Here is a 23,900-nt window from a genome sequence, read left to right on the forward strand (position 1 = left end):
CGAAGATGGCTTCCAAAGAAAGGAAAAAATTGTTTTCCATTCTGACCTTGTATCTACATCCATGTACATCTACATGGATACTCTGCAAATCACATTCAAGTGCCTGGCAGAAGGTTCATCGAACCACCTTCACAATTCTCTATTATTCCAATCTCGTATAGCACGCGGAAAGAATGAACAGCTATGTCTTTTTGTACGAGCTCTTATTTTATCGTGGTGATCGTTCCTCCCTATGTAGGTCGGTGTCAACGAAATATTTTCGCATTCGGAGAAGAAAGTTGGTGACTGGAATTTCGTGAGAAGTTTCCGTCGCAACGAAAAACGCCTTTCTTTTAATGATTTCCAGCCCAAATCCTGTATCATTTCTGTGGCACACTCTCCCATATTTCGCGATAATATAAAACGTGCTGCCTTTCTTTGAACTTTTTCGATGTACTCCGTCAGTCCTATATGGTAAGGATCCCACACCGCGCAGCAGTATTCTAAAAGAGGACGGACAAGCGTAGTGTAGGCAATCTCCTTAGTAGGTCTGTTACATTTTCTAAGAGTCCTGCTAATAAAACACAGTCTCTGGTTAGCCTTCCCCACAACATTTTCTATGTGTTCGTTCCAATTTAAGTTGTTCGTAATTGTAATACCTAGGTATTTAGTTGAATTTACGGCTTTTAGATTAGACCGATTTATCGTGTAACCGAAGTTTAACGAGTTCCTTTTAGCACTCATGTGGATGACCTCAAACTTTCCGTTATTTAGGGTCAACTGCCACTTTTCGCACCATTCAGATGTCTTTTCTAAATCGTTTTGCAGTTTGTTTTGATCTTCTGATGACTTTATTAGTTGATAAACGCCAACGTCATCTGCAAACAACCTAAGACGGCTACTCAGATTGTCTAATAAATCGTTTATATAGATAAGGAGCAGCAAAGGGCCTATAACACCACCTTGGGCACGCCAGAAATCACTTCTGTTTTGCTCGACGACTTTCCCTCAGTTACTACGAACTGTGACCTCTCTGAAAGGAAAACACAAATCCAGTCACATAACTGAGACTATACTCCGTAAGCGCGCAATTTCACTACGAGCCTTCCGGAAATGCAGAAATACGGAATCGATCTGAAATCCCTTGTCAATAGCGCTCAACACTTCATATGAATAAAGAGCTAGTTGTGTTTCACAGGAACGATGTTTTCTAAACCCATGTTGACTGTGTGTCAATAGACCGTTTTCTTCCAGGCAGTTCATAATGTTCGAACACAATATATGTTCTAAAATCCTGCTGCATATCGTACGGCAAGAAACAAAATGTTTTCTAGAATTATCGATTATACCAGACGTGTCTCAAACAGATAATCTGCCGCTCTGGAGCACTGATTGCAGTGCGACAGCGCTTTGAGACGCAATCGCAGATGTCAAGTACCATCTGATAACAGCTGTATTTTAGGGTATAAATAATCTCTATATATTAAAATGAAATATCTGCCAAGAAGAAACATTTACACTTGCAAATTAAGTCTTAATTGCAGGTTACCCTGAGTGACCAGCTGCTCAGTCCGTCTGCATGGGACGTCTAGCTGTTTTGATGCTGACTAACCTATCTAGCATCTGAATGAGCATTAGTCATCCTCCGGATCAACTCGTAATTGCGATCTTAAGGCGCGAAGTTAGTAACATGAACTCATTATAATCACGTCAAAGAATTGTACTGACGACGCGAATTCTGTTCACAGAGTTTACGATGGACGACGTGGCAGCACAGTCGATCCTATTCTACGCTGGAGGCTTCGAGACGTCCTCGACTGTCACGAGTTTCGCGCTCTATGAGTTGGCTCTCAATCAAGACATACAGAAGCGACTGCATGAGGAGGTGGACGCGACGCTGAAAGAGCACGGAGGGCAGTTTACGTACGAGGCTCTTGTGGGGATGAAATATCTGGACAAGGTCGTCGCAGGTGAGTTTCCACAGGCTCATATTTCGCACACCAACATGACTAAAGTGACTGCCCTCTTTTCACTACCACACAGACAACTTCTATTCGGAAGCCGTAAAAGATGATACAGAGCTGTCCATCATTAATATCTCACACTGTATTGTAAGCAAATGTTTAACTTCGCAGTATATCTGCACATAAACCTAGACCTTGTCTATACGCGATTAGATAAGTAGGGTTTACGTTGCCAGAAAAGGCTATCTGTCCGAGTTTGAGCACTGGCCCTGGAGGTTCGTTACATGGACGTCCTTCAGGATTTTTGTGAAAAAAGTCTCACTTTTTTCCCTGTCATGTATTTAGTATCAGTATTTCTAAAAGGCATCATCAAAAATTTAGAAATGAAACAGAGAAACTGAGATATGCGTCGCTCCACGACAGACTGCCGAAGTAGTTCCAGTGCTTACCTTAGGCGAGGACGCCAAATGTAAGTTGTCCCTGTAACAAAGATTTTGCTCGTATAGCCGTTGTTGAAGATAAGTTCAATGAAGATGATCCATGTCAATGAAAGGTAATATCAGTTCGACTTCTGAAATATAAATAGACAAGGATTGTGCGATCTCTGCTGTGTCGCAAGCTTACTGTGAGGCTTATCCAAAGAGTGTCTGTCCACGGTGCCAGTGTCTGGATTGAATATTTACGGCCGCGCGGAGTGGCCGCTCGATTATAGGCGCCATGGCACGGATTGCGCAGTCCCTCCCGTCGGAGGTTCGAGTCCTCCCTCGGGCATGGGTGTGTGTGATGTTCTTAGCATAAGTTAGTTTAAGTAGTGTGTAAGTCTAGGGACCAATGACCTCAGCAGTTTTGTCCCTTAGGAATTCACACACATTTGAACATTTTTCAGAATTTGCGGAGCGACTGGTGAACGGTCCATAGCTTTTAAGCATTCCGTCCTGCTGTCTTTGAAATTTAATAACAAAGAATTTGAAGACCAGTTCTTGATTAGTCTTCATCTTAGCGTTGGCATGCAGTAGGTGATGATTCTCTGACTTGTCATTCCTCTGAATTTGGTTTTGATTTCTTCCAGCTTTAGTGTAGACGAAACCTAACATGTAATACTTTCATAAAATGCAAGGATCAGAATTTATATACTCACAAGTCCAATGCAACTTAATGGAACCTGCCCTGATAACTGCGCGCGTTAACACTGTGCTTCTGGGATTCGGGGAGGTGTGGCGGCCGCGGATCGAATCCACCCCGCGGGTTCACCATGAAGGCCAAAGTGTCGGGCAGCACGGATTTGGGTTTTAGCCCGTTTCCCGCATTCGGGCTGGTACCTTTGCATTACTTCACTTACACGATGCACAAACTTTTAGAAAGTATTCGCAAGCTTTCAGAAGGGGTGCCAAATTCTGTCACGAAAAGGACGGTGGGTGGCCACCTTTTACCAGTAACACTGCCAGATCCAAAAAAAATTAACACGCTGACTCCATGAAGATAGGGGATAAAGACCACGAAAAAGAATAGGATACTGAAAAATTTGAGGAAGAACAAGAGATAAAGCCGATTAACTTTCATAGACCTGGAGCTGAGATAAAATAAGGTCAAGCACGTAAGTAATGATATAGCTAATAGACAGGAGCAAGTTAGGACAGATATATGTGAAAGGATTCGCGCTTCTGATAGCATACAGTTGGTATACTTGAAGTGAATAAGAACTGAAGTCGCGATTCGGAAGGTCTGTAGGGAGATGCGTAGGGTATGGAACAATGACGAGCGACTGATGTGTGGTAAGCAACTCCTGAGTATGTGAATTGCCAAAGGTGCTAGTGTACTATAAACTGCATGAAGTCAAGCACTTCCGCAGAAGGAAAGCCTATATAGGGGATTGGGAGTTGCGCATTCTTGGTCAACAGGTACGTGCTCAGATGGAGTGAAGAAAAATATTTGCAAAGCCGCAAGAGACCGCAACAATTGAAAATATATGGAGGTGGATGCAAAAGCGAATAGCGAATCAAGTTGAGATTTATGTCACATACTGAGGTCTATGGTACTTTGCTGGTGTAAAAATGTTAAGTTTCTAAGTCAATGCAGTTAAAAGATATGGCCGTTTCCGTCACGTGTTTTGATACTCGCAAACTCACCCATCAAAACCTGTAGAGTACTCTCTCTTGATGTAGAATCATGAAATTTGGCAAGAAACAAGAGGTTTCACCGTACAAGTAAAGGAAAGAATCCGAAAACTGAGCATTAGTAATTATATCAAACTTAAAAGTCTTTTGGTATTTGCTGTCTGTCTATCATCCATCTGTTAAGCCCACTTCTCCTCAGAAAGGTGGAGACGTATCATGTTGAAATTTATCTAACATACCAAGGTCTATAGTCACTTGGCAGCGTAATAAATGTAAGTTTCGAAGTCAATGCAAAACAAAAGTAGGGCCATTTATGTCCACGCGAACTCACCCATCAAAACCTTCACGGTACTTTCCATTGACCTACACTCAAGAAAGTTGCCAAGAAGCAAGGCTTTACAATGCAAATAAAGGGAAAAAAATCCGAAAATGGTTAATTCATAACCCTTTATTTGGCAAATGGTGAAATTAAAAACAAAATTTTTTTTCCGTGCTTATATTTATTTATTATGCTTAAAGAAATACAATTCAGTAAGTTTTAGAAATTTTTGACAAAAATTATGAAAATTATGAAATGTTGCTTTCTAGCAACGTTGCCAGCAGTAGACCATATTTATACGCATTATAGAAAAAAGGTGTTTGCCAATAACCTCAAGCAAAAGGTTTCCTGCAAGTGAATAATTTAATTTATAAACACATTTATGCATTTCTGCTGTGTAATAGAACTGTTTCATTTTCCCTTCTAGTTCTTCTTGCAATGGAATTTTTGGAAACAGTTCCTCTTTGGAACGAAGCACGATACTAGATTGCATTTTGAACACATGGCTGTAGAAAATCCAGATGGGCAATAACGACAACGATCTTTGGGACCGTTTACTGGCCAATGCTCCATATTATCAAATCGGCCATCTTGTGTAACAGTCGGAGCTGTTGGCTTCCCCCTCTTCTTTTGTGGTGGTGTTATGTCTATTGAGGGCCTTCCTACTCCCATTTTCCCTGAAAACATCAAACCATTGGCAATATCTGCCCTGAATGACTTCAGTGAGGTCTTCTTGTCCAGCGATTCTCTTCGAAATATTAGCCAGGCATGTACAACACTCAGATCTAGATAAATCCAAACAATCTCACACCTATTTTTCATTGGTACTCTGCAGAGCTCTATCAGCATTCCAGCAAGATCAGCTCCTGCCAAATGCTTGTTTACTGACGTACAATACTGGGATAGGGCACATCAATTCTTCTTTTTTCATTGCTGTTCCATCATTTTACTGTTGAGAGTGGTTGGACACCACAAAATGAGTTTGCAAGTGTCACGATTTTATTGTTTTGAATATGCGCCGTAAGCATATGTAATACACTAATGGCACATGTCCCAACTATGGGCAATGTTGCTCACAGGCAACATAAATGTTTTATACTATTTACGTAATTCAAAACATTATTAGATTGAAAGATTTCTGCTGTAAACTCACCTCTGGGTATTTCTTGAAGAAAATCTGCTAAGATTACTGCCAATTTATTGAAATCCACTCTTTCAGAACCAAAATAAAGCACCCCTGTTGCTCACACGAGGAGATCTCTGTAACACCACTGCACAAACTGCCATCTCGTGTGGAAAACCTTGAAGTATTACAACTGGCATTCGCAGTGTGTAAAGGAACGTTGCCTGGAGGCAATAATGCTAGTAAAAGGCAGTGGGAAGTGTTTGTTGTCTCATAACGTCAACGTAAATATGATGTAGCTTGAGAGCAACACTGCCAAATAAAGGGTTAATAATATCACATAAAAATATTTCTTTTGTCATTGGTTATCCTACTCCAAACTTTCAAAACAATCGGCAGTTCCGCATTCAGGCTGACTGGATCGCAAGGGTGAAAGTCAAACATTCGCAAACTAATGAATTCTTCTCGGGTTATCAGCCGAGTGGTGGCGTCGTCTTGTCGCAACGTTTCAATGAGTTTCATACTCATCATCTTCTGGCGAAGTCACTTCGCCAGAAGATGATGGGTACGAAACCCATTGAAACGTTGCAACAAGACGACGCCACCACTCGGCTGATAACCCGAGAAGAATTCATCAGTGGAATACGCCGAGAAAGACAGAAATCGCATATTCGCAGACTAGTCTGCGAATATTTGTTTCACATGCAGCTTGAAACGCCATACCTACGTGCAGCAATCACTCCTGAATATTTGCTGGTGGATAAATTCCGAAACTGGTCATATGAGCAATAAAGTCATTCCTTACCCGATGTTTGACAGTTACATTGCGATCCAATCAACCTGAATGTAGAAATATTGATTATTGTTATAATAGTTGTCTGCCTCCTGCATGACTTAATGTCACATTTGTATTGTGGAAATTAAAACATTCTCGAAAGTCTTGGAATGCCTGGGACCAATGCCTTGCCGGTATCAATTGCGATAACGGGAAAAAATGATCGAGATCCGTGATTCCTGGAATGGAAAAACGGTCTGAATGCATAATTAATTTTGTACGGAACCCTTAGCGCGCGAGTACCTGGCCAATTTTTTTTACTATTCGCGTACTCTTTGGAACACAAGCAGCTATTGCTTGATGGGGCCTAGTCGAAACGACGCTGTTCTAAGGTATTCGACCAACACTGACAACTTTCCCTGGCTGCCATTCTAGTCTGACTACGTTGGCAGGTGGCAGCGAGTTTGGAATGTCGTTTGCTTTTCTATACGAAAACAGTCAGTGACACATGGAGTTGACGACACACTAATGGAGACCACAATGCCAGTGCACACAGCATTGTGTGTTCGGGTAAACAAGTGAACGTCGGTCAAGAATCGTACACCTTCTTGCGATTTTTGTCGATTATGCTTCTCGTGTGAGTGCATCATTAGTACACACATGGTCTGCCTACACGCTATTTGCGCCACGCTCCGTCAGCGCACATTACTTTCTCACAAAAATACTAATTATTTTTTAAAAATAATGCAAAAAAAATTAATCAACAGGACAGGAAACTTCATGATCTCACAGCCCTACCTCTATTTATTTGACTAATTTGTTCTTAGCTTCACCAATGAGTACAACATATTTTTTTTCTGGACAGTCGTACATCAACGTCTGACCAATTTCCGCACTGTTTTTTAGAATATGTCAACTAAGGGTCGCCGCGTTTCTAGTAGACACGTCATTTGCTGCATGAAAACACAATGATTTTACTGTGCCGTGAGTGTAAGCGTCCCTTATCAACTACTATAGTTGCGCATTATAGCGGAATATGCAAGACTGTTCCCTGATCACTGTAAGTGAGGCCGGTAGCGCATCACTGAATTACGAACCCGAAGCGCGCCGAGCGTGGTGGGGCAGTATTAGGGACAATCTCCGGAGTGGGTAAAGTTGAATATACTTCGGGAAGCTTGATATAGACTGTTCGTGGATTCTGTTATCCAGTCTAAAAACCATGGAATTTGCTCTTCCGTCCTAGACCATTTGACGAAGTATTCGTTTTCGGAACTGCTTTATATCAGTGAGACATTAATGTTTCCTGTAAAACAGAAGTTATATAGTCGAATAACCTTGTTAGAATAAGTATTAAGAAGAAACGTGACGAACACGCTGTGGCTAACGACACGTTACCTCGAACCTGTGAGTTCCGGTAGCCACTTCCCGCGTTTATAAAGTACTGCTGACTTTTCGAAACCTGTTTCAAAATTATATCGGTTTCCACAGGAGCCGGAGTGCGTTCTGCGTCCGGTGAACAAGCGTTAGTTCATCAGCTGATGATGACATTACCCTGAGCCTCTAGAACAGAGATTAACAGTTTGTAGCAATGTCCAGCACCCTACAGCTATACAGTCTAGAACAGCTATTACCGAAATTTAAAGAGTTCAAATGTTTTTTTGTGTTTTGTTAGGCATATAATAATGCTCTAATTTTGTTCAATATTAAAAAAAAGAACAGCGTGGAGGTGGATTATTAAAGCAACATGAAACAACAAAAAGAGGATAATGTGTTTCATCACAACCAAGCACATGAAAGAGTTTGGAGCAGTTTAAACAGTACGGCTAAACAATGCGAGTAGAAGCGGTCGTTAGACAAGCTGCAGTAATAAATTAGTAAAAGCTCCTTGGAAGCACTGATTTCGACGGTTTACTTGATACAGTAAACGCGGCTAAGTCTCAACATTTCGGTTTACCTCTGCCTTTCATCCTGAATACTTAGAATCTCATGAACGAATTACATTACTTCGGAACCCAACGCCCTTTTCTAACTGCAAGGAGTCAACCCTGGACTGAATCTGTTGATTCTTCATTCGATGTTTTATATACATCTAAATAGAAAAATACAGTGCTACCAAGCGAAAGACACTAGGAGATTTAATATGAAACTTCGATTTGATTTTAGCAGAGCAAGTGACGCAAACTATCCTGTGCCAGCATCTTTAGCTCCGAATAACTACTGCAATCTGCTTCCTTCTGAATTGGCTTATCGTAATCAACTCTTGGTCTCCCTCTAGGATTTTTACCCCCCACGCTTCCCTCCAGTACAGAACTGATGATCTCTTGATGCCTCAGAATGTGTCAGGTTGTGCCACAACTTACTTTTGTCGCCAAATCTATTCAGTACCTCTTCTTTTGTTACGTTATGCAGCCATCTAATCTTCAGCATTTTTCTGGAGCATCACATTTCAAAAGCTTCTATTCTCTGATTATCTGTACTGTTTATCGTCCATGTTTCACTTCCATATGTGGGTACACTCCACACAAGTACTTTCAGAAAAGACTTCCTGACGCTGAGCTCTATATACGACGTTAAAAAAAATTATCTTCTTCAGATACGCTTTTCTGGCCATTGCCAGTCTACATTTTATATCCTCTCTACTTCTGGTATCATCAGTTGTTTTGTTGCCCAACTAGCAGGTCTCATCTACTACTTTAAGTGTCTCGTTACCTAATCTAATCCTCTCAATATCACCTAATTTAATTCGGCTGTAGTCCATTACCCTTGTTTTACTTTTGTTGTTTATTTTATATCGTCCTTTCATGACACTGTCTATTCAGTTCAAACGCTCTTCCAAGTCCTTTGCTGTCTCTGATAGAATTATAATGTCATCGGGGGCAGATCTCAAAGTTTTTATTTTTCTTCCTGGACTTTAATTCCTTCTCTAAATTTTACCTCTTGCTCAATGTACACACTGAGTAACTTCGGGGATAGGCTACAACCTTGTCATTCTCCTTTCTAAACCACTGGTTCCCTTTCGTGCTCCTCGTCTCTTATAACTGCCATCTGGTACCTGCACAAGTTTTAAATAGCCTTTCGCTCCCTTTATTCTGATAGACTTGAAAACTGCAGTTTTATAACCACTGTTAGTTATTTCATTTTTTAAACACGTTCGTTTCGTTCCACAGAAACTATGAGGAAATATCCACCGGCTGGCCTCATTGACCGGAAATGCACACGCGACTTCCAGCTTCCTGGTGGTGGACCTCGTATTGAGAAAGGAATGGTTGTGGTCGTTCCGGTTTACGCCATCCACCACGACCCCGAGTACTATCCAGAACCCCAACGCTTCGACCCCGAGAGGTTCTCAGAAGAGCAGAAAGCAACGAGACACCCATACGTATACATGCCCTTCGGCGAGGGACCCCGGAACTGTATAGGTAAGTCCTCATACTCTTACTCTGAGTGCAACTGACATTTTATGCTAAATATTTACGATAATGTGTGTACATCTTTTTTTAACCGACCTTGAAGTTCAAGAGAGTCATCTGGTAGAATCAATGTGGAAAGAAGTGGAATACTGATATACTAAGGGATGACGAAGTTTTCATGAAGTGGTATACGGCTCTAGGTACTGCGCTAACGGAAACCACAAAAGGCAGTTCAGTCGAAGAGGAATGAATCGCTAAAAAGGGTAATCACACGACATGCACAGACGAATTTTGCTACAAAGAAGATAACTGCGAAGAAACCTTCGGTAACAAAAGAAATCAACTAATTGACAACAATGTAACTCACGTAGGAAGGAAATAAATAGAAAGTGCATGAAGGATAAGGCGAAAGGGCTGCAGAAAAAATGCGAAGAACCGAAACAGAAATGGGCATCGGAAGGACTGATTTAGTATAGTGAGAAGTCAAAACGACCTTGAGTGAAAATAAAGTTGATCGTGCCTAGGTTAAGACTCCAAGAGAAATTCCACTGTTAAACGCAAGGAAGAGCGCAGTTAATGGATACAGTACAATGAAGGGCCACATAGGGGAAGGTGAGGAATGCAGTCTGATTTAAGAAGAAATTGATGTCGATATGAAAGACAGAACCAGTAGTAGTTCAGAGTTTAACAGAGTTTTGGAAGTCCTACTATCAAATAAGGCAGAAGACACAGACAACATTTTTTTCGGAATTTCTAAAATAACTGGAGGAAGTAGCAACGAAAGAACTATTCGCGTTGACTTGTAGAATTTATCAGCCCAGGAAATATCATCAAACTTGCGCAAAAATATAATGTGCACAACCCCAAAGTTAGGAAGGGCGGATGTGTGTGGGAAATATAGCACAACCAGTTAACACCTCATGCAGACAAGAGCAATGTACAGAAGAATATTCTTCTTCTACGTGATCAGGCCCAGTGGACCTCACGCTTCTACAAGTTTCCTCCTCCACTGTATTTTGTCCATTGCTGCTATCTACCATCCGTCCGCATCTATTGACGCTTGGTTTAAATCTTCATGGAGGCCATCCCTCCAACGCTTTTTGGGTCTCCCTGGGGGTCTCTTCCCTGTAGGTGTGAAATCCAGGAGCTTCAGAGGCCATCTGGGATCTTCCATCTGGGCCACATGGCCGGCACACAGTTTTTGTTTGGCTTTGACAGTTCCTGCTATGTTGGGCTGCTGGTATAGTTCCTCAAGCTATTGGTTGTATCTGATCCTCCATCCCCCTGTGTCTGCATCCAGAACTGGACTGAAGATCTTTCGAAGCACTTTTCTCTCAAAAACGAGGAGCTTATGGAAGTCCTGTTTCCGGATACTCCATGTCTCACAGCCACGTAGAACAACGGGCTCGATCTTGAACTGTCTGGAGAGATATTTGGACCAAAGCAGTTGTGCTAGGCTGTGGTAAGATCGGTTTCCTGCTTGTATTCTGGCATTGATCTCTGTTTCACATGACGAGTTCTCAGTGAGAAGTACCCCTAGGTATTTGAATTCATGCACTTTCCTTTAGGACTAGTCTCCCACCTGCAGTGATTGTAGATGACCAGCAGTCTGACTTTGGCCACGCGTCATAACGAGGCTTCGTTTATGCTTGGCCCAGATCTGCTGGCAGTCTCCTATAGTGCTTTGGTCATTTGCTCCAACTCCACTTCAGACCTAGAGAGTAAACAGATGTCGTCTGCATAGGCTAAGTATGCCAGTCTCTTTCCTTCGATTTCAATCCCTTAGTTCTCTTGGAAGGTCTCGCGTACGATCTTCGTGAGGGCAAAGTTGAACAGGGCAGGGGACAACCCATCTCCTTGCCTGAGTCCTGTCACAATTTCAAATTCCTCAGTTGCGCGATTTCCCATCTTCACCTTTGCACGTGGTTTCGCTCAGACAGATTTTTATCAGATTGATGAGTTTCTCTGCGACGCCAAACTCCCTATAACAACTGAGCAGGCTCTTGCGATGTATGCAATCATAGGCCTTCTTAAAATCAACGAATAAAATATGCAAATCTTTACCATGTTCACCCAGTTTCTCAGTGAGCTGCCGGAGACTGAAGATGTGATCTACTGTTGACCGTCCTGGCCGGAAACCTCCCTGGTACTTCCCATCACCGATTCTGCCACTGGCTGAATTCTATGTATGAGGCAATTGGACAGGATATTACAGTAGACGTTAAGCAGGGCGATTCCTCGACAGTTGTCACATTTCAGTTTGGCGCACTTCTTATGTACTGGACTAATCGGAGCTGTTTTCCATTCTCCTGGTAGTTCTTCTTTGGCCCATATTGCCTGTATCAGTCGGTGTATTCTCTCTGCAAGTTTCTCTCTTCCTGAAAGGATCATTTCAGCCTGTATTCCATCTTCACCTGGACACTTATCCTGCTTGAGGTGTCTGACTCTGGTTTTTATCTCATCCAGGCTAGGTGGGGGATAATATGCATCGGCTGTACTTGGGTACTGGAAATCAAACTGCAGTTCAGGTTCATCACAATTTAGCAGCTGTCTAAAGTACTCTTTCCATCTCTCAGCTCTATCGCTATCGTTCGTCAGGATCTTATCATGATAATCTTTGGCAAACTTCTGCTTGGCCTGGTGACCTTTGTAGAGGTACTTCACCTTCAGAAACATTTCCCTAGTCTTTTGTCCACTGAAGTGTGTCTCTGCTTCAATGATGATATCCCTTATGTATTTCCTCTTATGTATTTGCTGTTCTCGGAGTTGCTTATGTAGTCTTTCGGACGTCCTCAAATTGTGCTTTGCCCTGTGCCAGATATGCACGCTTCAGCCACTCTCTCCTGGTTTCCTTCCTCCTCTCCAAGGCACGTGCACATTCCTTTCCAAACCAGATCTTCTTATCCACTGTGTTTCCCATTAGTGTTTCCTTTGCCGTATCCCTAACTGAGCTCTGGATGTTTCCCCACATTAGTTCAAGGTCCTGATTCGCGTCCATTTTACTGAGTGCGTCAAAGCGATTACAAAGTTGCATCTGGTATTCGTCTTCGTTGCTTCATCTTTTAGTTTCTCCACATGGTACTTTTCAACTCTTTTTAACTTAGGCCCCGTTCTTCCTTCACACTGCACGTTTAAAAGGCCTTTGACCAGGAAATGATCACTCCCACTCTTGGCAACCCGAGCTGTATTAACGTCTAACACCCATCTCTTGGCTCTGAGATCAATGGCAACATGGTCTATTTGATCTATAGTTCTCCCATCTGGTGATACCCGGATTCCCTTATGTATGTTTTCCCACTGGAAGTTTGTGCTGGGGATGAACAACCCTGATGATGTAGCGAAGCTGATGAACCTCACCGCATTATCATTGCTTACGTCGTGCCTTCCTGTTGTGTCTTTGAATATTTGTTCTTTCCCAACCTTGCCATTCCTATCACCAAGGAAGATCCTCAGGTGTACATTTGGTATAGCGTCCATCACTGTCTCTAGCTGTGCATAGAACTCGTCTTTCGTTTCATTTTCGCTCTCCTCCGTGGGAACATGACAGTTCACAAAAGCCGCCTCAATACGCTTTACGTCCACTGTTACAACAGATGTTCTTGGGCTGACTGACACGAACTCTGAAACATTAGTGGCCAAAGTTTTACTGACGCAGAAACCAGTGCCTAACAGATGACGTCGTTCACAGGCTCCATACAAAATAGTACAGTTTTCAACATCAACGCTGCCAGCATCCTCGCACCAGATTTCGTGCAGTGCAACTAGGTCTAGTTCGTACCTCTGAATTTCTTTGACATCACTGATTGCAGCTTCTGTCTTGTACAGACTCCTTATATTCCGCGTTCCAAATCGTATTCCGTTTCTTTGCCACTGGAGTCGTCTACTTTTATCAGTAATGTTACGATGCTTGAAATCATGTTTAATTTTTTACGAAGAGAGGGTGCTGGCCTCTCGTCCAACCTGCGGTGTTACCCTCACATCTTACAGGATTGCTGGCTTTTCTTAAGGGGTGGGTTCCCCTCTGGAGTTGGGTTAGAAGTAGGAATAAGAAAACTGGAACAACACCGTCGGGCCTCGAAACCTAGTACCGCTGGGGTCGAAAAAGCAAGAGTTGGCCAAGGGAGGCCGACAGGGAAGGTGAAAGGAGCCTGACACAAGTAAGTGGAAGCAATACCAGACTAAGCTCGGGGCTCTGCGGACGCCATCCGCGTACTTCTATCTGAAGTCCCCTGGGAAGAATCGGAAAGAAAATTGAGGATGTGATAGATAACAATCTGTTTGGATTCAGGAATGGTAAAAGCACCAGAGGGGTAGTTCTGGCGTTGCGCTTGGTAACAGAAGCAGACGTAAGAAAAATCAAGACACGTTCACAGAATATGTCGAGCTAGAAAAGCTACTGACAACGTAAAATGGTGCAGGATGTTTGAAATTTGTAGGAAAATAGATGTAAGGTAGAGGTGAAAGTACAAAACGTACAAGAATCAAGAGGGATAAATAAGAACGACAGACCAAGAGCGAAGTATTCGAATTGTATAGGTGCAGGGATGAAATTAAAATTCGGAGGAAGAAGATATCAATGATATGATTCTCTGATGACTTCGCTATTCTCAGTGAAAGTGAGAGAGAATTGCAGGACCTGTTGAACAGAATGAACAGTCTAATGAGTGCAGAATATGGAGTGAGAGTAAATTGCAGAAAGACGAAAGCAATGAAGAATAGCAGAAATGAAATTAGTTATAAACTTTACATCATAACTGGGGAAGACGTAGTAGACGAAGAAATTCTGCTAGCTTGGGACCAAAATATACACATGACAGACGAAACAAGGAGGACATGAAAAGCAAGCTAGCACAGGCAAGGAAGGCGTTAGAGGTGTAAAGAAGTCTAATAACACCAAATATCGGCCTTAATATGAATAATAAATTTCTGAGGCTGCTTTTACAGCACAGCATTGGATGGCAGGGTGTCATGGACTGTGGGAAAACAGGAAAACACGAGACTCGAAGAATTTAAGGTGTGCTGTTGTAGAACTGTGTGAAAAGTGGGTGAACTGATAACGAATGAAATGAGACAGTTCTCGGTGGAATCGGCGAGGAGCTGTACAAGTGGAAAACAATGACAAGAAAAAGGGACAGGATGGTAGGACATGCGTTATGGCGTCGAAGAATAATTTCCATGGTACTAGCGGGAATCGTAGAGGGGAAAACTGTAGGAAAGGACAAAAACGGGAATATATCCCACAAATAACTGAAGGCGTTGGATACACGTGCTACACTCAGATGTAAAAGTTGCTCCTTTATTAACATCTGGATCTTTCCGTGGAGACTAATTTCATTTCACTTTATTTATACAGGGTGTATCATAATTAATGGAGTAAATGCACACAGTTGAAAGTACACGATACTAGAAGCAAAAAAGGCTCAGTAAACAAAGGGTCGAAAATGCATATCTTAAGAGCCACGAGCAATTTTTCATCTTTGATATTGTGAAGCAAATCTCTTCTACTGGAAGCTCTTTGCTTTCCATGTTTGGGAAATGCTAATGTGGACCAAAAGAAGAAAAAATGTCCAGTAAACATGTGCTCTAAAATGCATACCTTAAGAACTATGAACACGTGCTCATCTTCGCTATTTTGACCACAACTCTTCTAATGAACAATTGCTCATAACTTTCAAGGTACGCATTTTAGAGCAAATGTTTACTGGAATTTTTTTTATTATTTTGGTCCATACTGCTACTTCCCAAAATGTGAAAAGCGTAGAGCTTGCAGTAGAAGAGATTTGGTTCACGGTAGCGAAGATGAAGAATTGCTCGTAGCTCTTGACGTATGCATTTTCGACCCTATGTTTACTGAGACTTTTTTGCTTCTAGTATCGTGTACTTTCAACTGTATGCGTTTATGCTATTAATTACGATGCGTCCTGTATTTTCACCATTAGTTTGATACCTGTACTGATAATTTTCTTATATGAATGTGTTTCGTTCTAGTACTTCTCATAATTTTATAATCGCCTCGCTTCTCCTTCCTTTGTTTTCTTTAGCAATTAATCCCACCCCTTGACATTTGGTGTGAATATCAGTTACAAATGATGTTACACGAACCCGCTATGTTACTCATGTGACTGGACACGTTTGTCTTCCAGGAATGCGACTGGGTCTTCTTCAGACTAAGACTGGTGTGGCGTACATGATGTCCAAGTACGAAGTTCGCCGTTGTGAAGAGACCGTCGTGCCTCTTCAGTTCACTTCAATGAGCGGCGTTCTGACACCCACTGCCGGAATAAAGCTGAAACTAGTCCAGAGGAAGTAGTCTAGGCTACCTCACCGTTTGCTCTCAACCGTCTTTCACGCCCCGTTTTTCTCTGAGCAGTTTTGTGTAATTCTTATTTTGTATATGTTTCCTTTAGTGGCCGATGTGGTGACAATAAATTATTGCCTTCCAACTAGAAAATATTGTTTGTTGTAAATTTTTTATTTCTCAGTAGTACATTTCTTCGATGTTTCATGACGTGCAAAGAGGATTCCAAACATTTAGTCACTCATTAATAATCAAAACTTTTGGAGAAAATGCTGTATGGTGACCATTACTGCGACCGTAGGTACTCGAAACGACCATCAGCAACAAAACAACGTCAACAGCGCCCAAGTTCTGAGAAAACTACAGCTGTCGTTGTGAGCGATATAATCACTTTTCATGAACATTCAATGCCTTCTTGAAGCGCACTCACTATTTTTAGCCTCCATCTACTCTGTCTTTTACGTTCCGTCATTGGAAGCAGTTCAGAGGTGTTAGGTCCTGAGACCATGATCGGTACCCATCTGTACATCTTACTGTTAGTCAGTTCCATCGTCTATGTAGAGTGTCATTCAAGTACGCCTTGTAATCATGAATGTGCTGGAATGGAGCACAAGATTATTCTAACGGCTTATAACACTCCTGTCTGCTACTGCTATACCATAACCTCTAAACTGGAAGCAATTTGCAAAACAGAATTATTTTGTTGGAGTAAAAATGGTATAAAGCAACAGAGCAATGTTACCCTCTGAGAGGAATTTTGTTATGTTGACCATGTTGTACCTAACGGAGATGGCTTATCGGAAATGAAAGTCACAATTACGTAAATATTTGAACAGTAACAAACAAAATTTTGCCTATCTGCACTGTTTAACTGATAAAGAAAACGGTCGCTAGCCTAACTAGGCAAGATAATGATTAACATTCTCATTTAAGAAAGTAGGTATAAGTAACTATAACGGACAAACACAACCTAGACTTGGCCACACGAGAGTGCAATGAGCTCTGACACATACGTATGTTTTAAGATTGAAGCTAACAACTGGAGCAGCACAAACTATTTGCCAAAATATAACAGATACCGAAACACACTATTACTTTCAGGGCTTAAAGAAATTATGGTTTTTATAATTAGTGCTCTTTCCGTTACTTGTTACCGAGCATTAACACAATAGACAAACTGTGGATCCTTTTATACTATTAATATGTACTTCTAATACACAAGAGAGACAAACACTTAGCCAACATGAGTATATAACGTTTCACAACTGCAGCTTTCCACTTTTACTACAGTGAGACACAAAATTAACATATATGTAAGATACTGACTCACCTTCTGGGATTTACAACAGGCAGTAATGAGATCATTTACTAAGCAAAACTTTATAAGCCTCAGTCTTAAGAACTTTTAATTTGAAGTTGGCAACAACACATTAATAAGCAGTGTTACTAGGAAAATTATTTTCAGCAAGCATCGTTAACTTTAACTCACTCTCTTGCCACATTAACTTTAACTTTCTCTTTACTATGTTCAAGAGGCATTAATTAGAAAAAAAACACTGGTCTTTAATGTTCTTTCAGTAGGGACACTCGGTAATCACTTTAGTCCAAACGGAGAGGAACCTGAGAGGTGTTATGATAAGGAAAAAATCAAGGTAGGTACTTAAATTCAGATATAAATTACCTTATATTTGAGCACACTAACACATGCATTAAGCTGATTCTTCACTGTGCATCACTGTAGTATTCCGATGCAATGATTGCGCAATGTGGTGGCAACTGCATGTTGGTAGGTGGAATTGCAGGTAGAATTGCTGGACTCTGTCATTTCTTGGTGGCGATGATAGATACAAATTCCAGAATAGTTCCAGCTATTTATCCATCCATCCGAGGCATTGGAAAGTAGCAGAAAAAGCCTCTCTCGGAACCAGCACAATAAGCATCTTTTACATGGCAGTGCACAGTTTGGTAGCTCGTCCCCGACTCGTAGCTCGTCCCCGACTCGTAGCCGACTCTTAGCTCGTCCCCGACTGACTCTTGTTCCACCTTTTCCACCTAGGCCAACCACAATTTGCGCGCGCTACACAGTTCCGTTCCCGAGGGAAACCACTTCACCTTTTACATACAAAATAACTAAGAACCCTAAGTGAAGGTCAGCAGTTTACATAACAGCAACCAAACACATTAAATAAAACAGAACATTTGCACATATTAGTATTTCTACCAAAAATTATTCACACAAAATTACAATTATATACAGTAAGTTTTGTTCCCTCCAAATGGGACAAAGAATTTAAATGACAGATACACTACTTTGCATAGAATCAAACCATGACATCAAAGTTTTAACAAAGAAAGGAGTATACAATTTTGTGTCATTGAGTCATACATTTACAGATACTCAATGATGTAACACTGAATCAAACAAAAGCAAAATAAATCAGTACAGCATTAGAGCTATGGTGTTACAGGCTGGTAGAATCTCTGACCACAATCATGCGGTTAAGCTAAGAACATAAGATTTCATGCCGAAACTAGTCTGGTGCCACATCTTTGTTATGGAAGTGATGACGTGTTGTAAGTAGGCTCTTTAGGTTTTTATGTTGATAACGCGACGTAGCACTCTGTATGAAAATCGCTGACTACGCTGTGTGCAGTCTGTGGCTAGTTGGACTCGTTGTTGGAAGTTATTATCACGACGCTACTAGTGAGTGACACTGTTTACATTATCATCTGTTTTATTTCTGCACAATTTTTCTACATTCTTCTGGAAGCTAAAACATGTTTTAGCAGTAACTTTTGTGGTATAGCTACAATGAGACAATCTTTATTGTAACACAACAATACGTTGCAGTACAGTACTTTCTTGGTCATGGTAATGTACATAATAACTATGATATCTATACACATAGTATTTCACCTTTGTTTATGACAAGGTAACTACATTGACTTCTACAGAACTTTTCTTACAGACGACCGTAACTATGACACTTGGGACATTTTTTTTTTTTTACCATTAAGGAATGAGAGAAATTATCTTATAGCAAGACGCACAGTTGAGCACTAAAGGACACACATTTGAATGATTAATTTTTGTACTTGGAACATTTTTAGAAAGATTCTTGAATTACAGTGATACAGTGAAGGTTTTTAGTGATATATTTCATCATTTGAGGGCATCATTGAATTAACCCTCAGGGGAGTAAGCTTACTTTGTGTACTAAGCGTGTGGCAAGCGCTAGGAGCCCTAGCTAATATGGTATTTGCTCATTCAGTTTTACACATTGGTATCATATGTCTCTAACACGGAATTTCAGAGGTATCTGATCATTTAACTGAGAGAAAGAAACATTTTTTACTACGTCAGTGATAGATTCACGCAATTACACAGTTGGATAACTTGACACTTATGATATTGTATTTTGTCTCCATTTGGGAACTGTTCGTATTTACTTGTGAAACGACTGTGATACTACAAGAGTATTTTTTTTATAGAGACTTTGAAATTATTGAAGAAGGCTATGAAGCTTTTGAGATTTGATTAAGGTGTTATGATGTTATTATTGTGATGACAATGTGTATTGTGATGTCGAGGAGTGGTTGTGATCATTATAAAGGGTGTAACGTTCCCCGGCAAACTCACACTATTAGTAAACTAAAATTTAATTGTACCATATACGCCGCTCTGAGCAATTTGTATATACTGTAATTATTTAGCAAAAAAATATTGTTGAATTTTGTGTAAAAGACATTTGTTATTATCGTAATATTTTTTGTAGTAATATTCTCTCTGTATTTAGGATAGTAATTTTTCTATATTTATTATGTGATGGGACTCGGGGCAAGTAAGGCTAGCAACCTGCTTCCCTGGTACTTTAAATATGATGCTGGCAACAATCATAGCAAAAGGCCTCGGACCTTTGGAGGTGACGGAGTCCCACCTCTAACTGACAAACCAGGGACTCCTAAGATACGACTTGGCAAACAAATGGTAATGAGATGGGGAGCTATTAATATCAATGGGGGCTACTCTTGGAAGAAGGTAGAGCTGGCAGAGGCTGCAAGTAAGATGGGGCTGGACGTTTTAGCTGTTAGTGACATTCGGGTAAGGGGTGAGAAAGAAGAAGAAGTGGGAGAATACAAGGTCTACTTGTCAGGAGTCAAAGCAGGAATAGCACAATGGGGTGTAGGGCTTTACATCAGGAAAGAAATGGAACCCAGCGTAGTTGCAATAAGGTATGTAAACGAACGACTGATGTGGATAGATTTGACAGTGTCTAGCAAGAAAATTAGGATTGTGTCAGTATATTCGCATTGTGAAGGGACTGATCAAGATAAGATGGATAGTTTTTATGAGGCACTCAGTGATGTAGTTGTTAGAGTAAAGGAAAAGGACAGTGTTCTGCTCATGGGTGATTTTAACGCCAGGATTGGAAATCGAACAGAAGGGTACGAAAAGGTTATGGGTAAATTTGGAGAGGATATGGAGGCCAACAGGAACGGGCAGCAACTCTTGGATTTCTGTGCCAGTATGGGCTTAGTAATCACAAACTCCTTTTTTAAACATAAGAACATTCACCGGTATACTTGGGAAAGCAGGGGAACCAGATCTGTCATTGACTATATAATAACAGATCAGGAATTCAGGAAGGCTGTGAGGGACACACGTGTATTCAGGGGATTCTTTGATGACACTGATCATTATTTAATCTGCAGTGAAACTGGGATTGCGAGGCAGAAAGTGCAGGAGGTCAGGTCCATATGTAGGAGGATAAGAGTGGAGAAACTTCAGGATAAGGAAATCAGGCACAAGTACATAACAGCGATCTCAGAAAGGTACCAGTTAGTTGAATGTAGTCAATTATAGTCATTGGAAAAGGAATGGACAAGGTACAGGGACACAGTACTAGAAGTGGCTAAAGAATGTCTTGGAACAGTAGTGTGTAAAAGTAGGAGGAAGCAAACAGCTTGGTGGAATGACACAGTCAAGGCAGCCTGTAAAAGGAAAAATAAGGCGTATAAAAAATGGCTACATACTAGAACTCAGGTAGACAGAGAAAGTTATGTTGAAGAAAGAAACAAAGCCAAACAGATAATTGCAGCATCCAAGAAGAAATCTTGGGAAGACTTTGGAAACAGGTTGGAGACATTGGGTCAAGCTGCTGGAAAACCATTCTGGAGTGTAATTAGCAGTCTTCGAAAGGGAGGTAAGAAGGAAATGACAAGTATTTTGGACAGGTCAGGAAAACTGCTGGTGAATCCTGTGGATGCCTTGGGCAGATGGAGGGAATATTTTGAAGAGTTGCTCAATGTAGGTGAAAATACGATCAGTAATGTTTCAGATTTCGAGGTAGAATGGGATAGGAATAATGATGGAAATAGGATCACGTTTGAGGAAGTGGAGAAAATGGTCAATAGATTGCAGTGCAATAAAGCAGCTGGGGTGAATGAAATTAAGTCGGAACTCATCAAGTACAGTGGAATGTCAGGTCTTAAATGGCTACACAGGATAATTGAAATGGCCTGGGAGTCGGGACAGGTTCCATCAGACTGGACAAAAGCAGCAATCACACCAATCTTTAAACATGGAAACAGAAAAGATTGTAACAACTACAGAGGTATCTCTTTAATCAGCGTTGTGGGTAAAATCTTCTCAGGTATTGTTGAAAGGAAAGTGCGAGTATTAGTTGAGGAGCAATTGGATGAAAATCAGTGTGGGTTTAGGGCTCTTAGAGGTTGTCAGGACCAGTCTTTAGCTTACGACAAATAATGGAGAGGTGTTATGAGTGGAACAGGGAATTGTATCTATGCTTTATAGATCTAGAAAAGGCATATGACCGGGTTCCTAGGAGGAAGTTATTGTCTGTTCTACGAGATTATGGAATAGGAGGCAAACTTTTGCAAGCAATTAAAGGTCTTTACATGGATAGTCAGGCAGCAGTTAGAGTTGACGGTAAACTGAGTTCATGGTTCAGAGTAGTTTCAGGGGTAAGACAAGGCTGCAACCTGTCTCCACTGTTGTTCATATTATTTATGGATCATATGTTGAAAACAATAGACTGGCTGGGTGAGATTAAGATATGTGAACACAAAATAAGCAGTCTTGCATATGCGGATGACTTAGTTGTGATGGCAGATTCGATTGAAAGTTTGCAGAGTAATATTTCAGAGCTAGATCAGAAATGTAAGGACTATGGTATGAAGATTAGCATCTCCAAAACGAAAGTAATGTCAGTGGGAAAGAAATATAAACGGATTGAGTGCCAAATAGGAGGAACAAAGTTAGAACAGGTGGACGGTTTCAAGTACTTAGGATGCATATTCTCACAGGATGGCAACATAGTGAAAGAACTGGAAGCGAGGTGTAGCAAGGCTAATGCAGTGAGCGCTCAGCTACGATCTACTCTCTTCTGCAAGAAGGAAGTCAGTACCAAGACTAAGCTATCTGTGCACCGTTCAATCTTTCGACCAACTTTGTTGTATGGGAGCGAAAGCTGGGTGGATTCAGGTTACCTTATCAATAAGGTTGAGGTTACGGATATGAAAGTAGCTAGGATGATTGCAGGTACTAGTAGATGGGAACAATGGCAGGAGGGTGTCCACAATGAGGAAATCAAAGAAAAACTGGGAATGAACTCTATAGATGTAGCAGTCAGGGCGAACAGGCTTAGATGGTGGGGTCATGTTACACGCATGGGAGAAGCAAGGTTACCCAAGAGACTCATGGGTTCAGCAGTAGAGGGTAGGAGGAGTCGGGGCAGACCAAGGAGAAGGTACCTGGATTCGGTTAAGAATGATTTTGAAGTAATAGGTTTAACATCAGAAGAGGCACAAATGTTAGCACTGAATAGGGGATCATGGAGGAATTTTATAAGGGGGGCTATGCTCCAGACTGAACGCTGAAAGGCATAATCAGTCTTAAATGATGATGATGATGATGATGATGATATTATGTGATTGTGAAATGTGTCAGTATCTGCGATAACAGAGATGTGAAATTTAGCCAGAGGAGAATAATATTGTCAAATTACAAAGAAATGTTAATAGTCAGCAGTAGTATAAAAGAACCATGTACAGCGTATTCTTTGGTCTTCTCTGTGTAGAGCTGAATGCGAGAGGAAGCTGTGTCGAAGCGATTTATGAATGGGTAGACTTCTTTTGTCTCTGTCTAGATTTAGCCGCCATTAGAGGAGGCGTTACAAATTAATGTGAGTTCAATTATTGTTTGATCTAAATATATCAGAATTTATCAAAAGTGTGTATTATTAATGTAAATTAGCTTGCCCATGTCATCTATAAAATTTCCTTAAAGAATTTTCAGCATTTTTAGCGGTGTTGCTGGGCTGTGCCGCGACCGATCGACTTGCAGCGGCGGCACATTTAAAAAATTGTTCCGCTAAAGGAAAAATCAACCAAATCCGTAAATCGGGAACAGATAGATAAAAATTAACAGTGAATTAAGAAATTGTTCTTCTTTTACAGTGATCCTGAGACTGATGAATTTTAACCTAATTATACGTTTGTGCATTCATAGGCGGATAGTTAATGTTAGTTAACATTGAAATTTAACAATTTTGGTTCTTTCAAATAACTTAAATGTATAGCGAAGTAGGTTTGATCAGTGATAATTAAATGTCGGCTTGGCAATAATTAACCATTTCCTGCTAATAGAGATAATCTTGTGTTCCATAGCTAACGCCGGGATAGAATTCAGTAAATATTTAACAAAAAAAAACCCACTGCATTTAGAAAATGTGTGCCAAGGCCGAATTATGTAAAGGATTTAATTCTCAACTAAATATTCTTAATCAGTTAATATGAGTTCACGTAATTCTTAAATGTACGTAATTCTTTTGAAAGTGAATTTTTTTTATTACCACGCGTAAATAAGAGAGAGGTTCTACAACAAAGTTCGTACTTA

General features: G+C 40.9%; 1 protein-coding gene across 1 annotated transcript in view; it reads left to right on the forward strand.

The window, feature by feature from the left end:
• The window catches only part of LOC124616529 (cytochrome P450 6k1-like), a 155,049-nt gene extending 139,055 nt beyond the window's left edge, over window positions 1-15,994 (forward strand). The window contains exons 6-8 of the mRNA XM_047144845.1: window positions 1,728-1,949; window positions 9,442-9,693; window positions 15,828-15,994. Of these exons, the coding sequence (XP_047000801.1) occupies window positions 1,728-1,949; window positions 9,442-9,693; window positions 15,828-15,994 (641 nt within the window). The remainder of the gene's footprint in view (window positions 1-1,727; window positions 1,950-9,441; window positions 9,694-15,827) is intronic.
• Window positions 15,995-23,900: the final 7,906 nt, after the last annotated feature.

This window comes from Schistocerca americana, chromosome 5, assembly GCF_021461395.2.
Source record: "Schistocerca americana isolate TAMUIC-IGC-003095 chromosome 5, iqSchAmer2.1, whole genome shotgun sequence".
Lineage (NCBI taxonomy): Eukaryota > Metazoa > Arthropoda > Insecta > Orthoptera > Acrididae > Schistocerca > Schistocerca americana.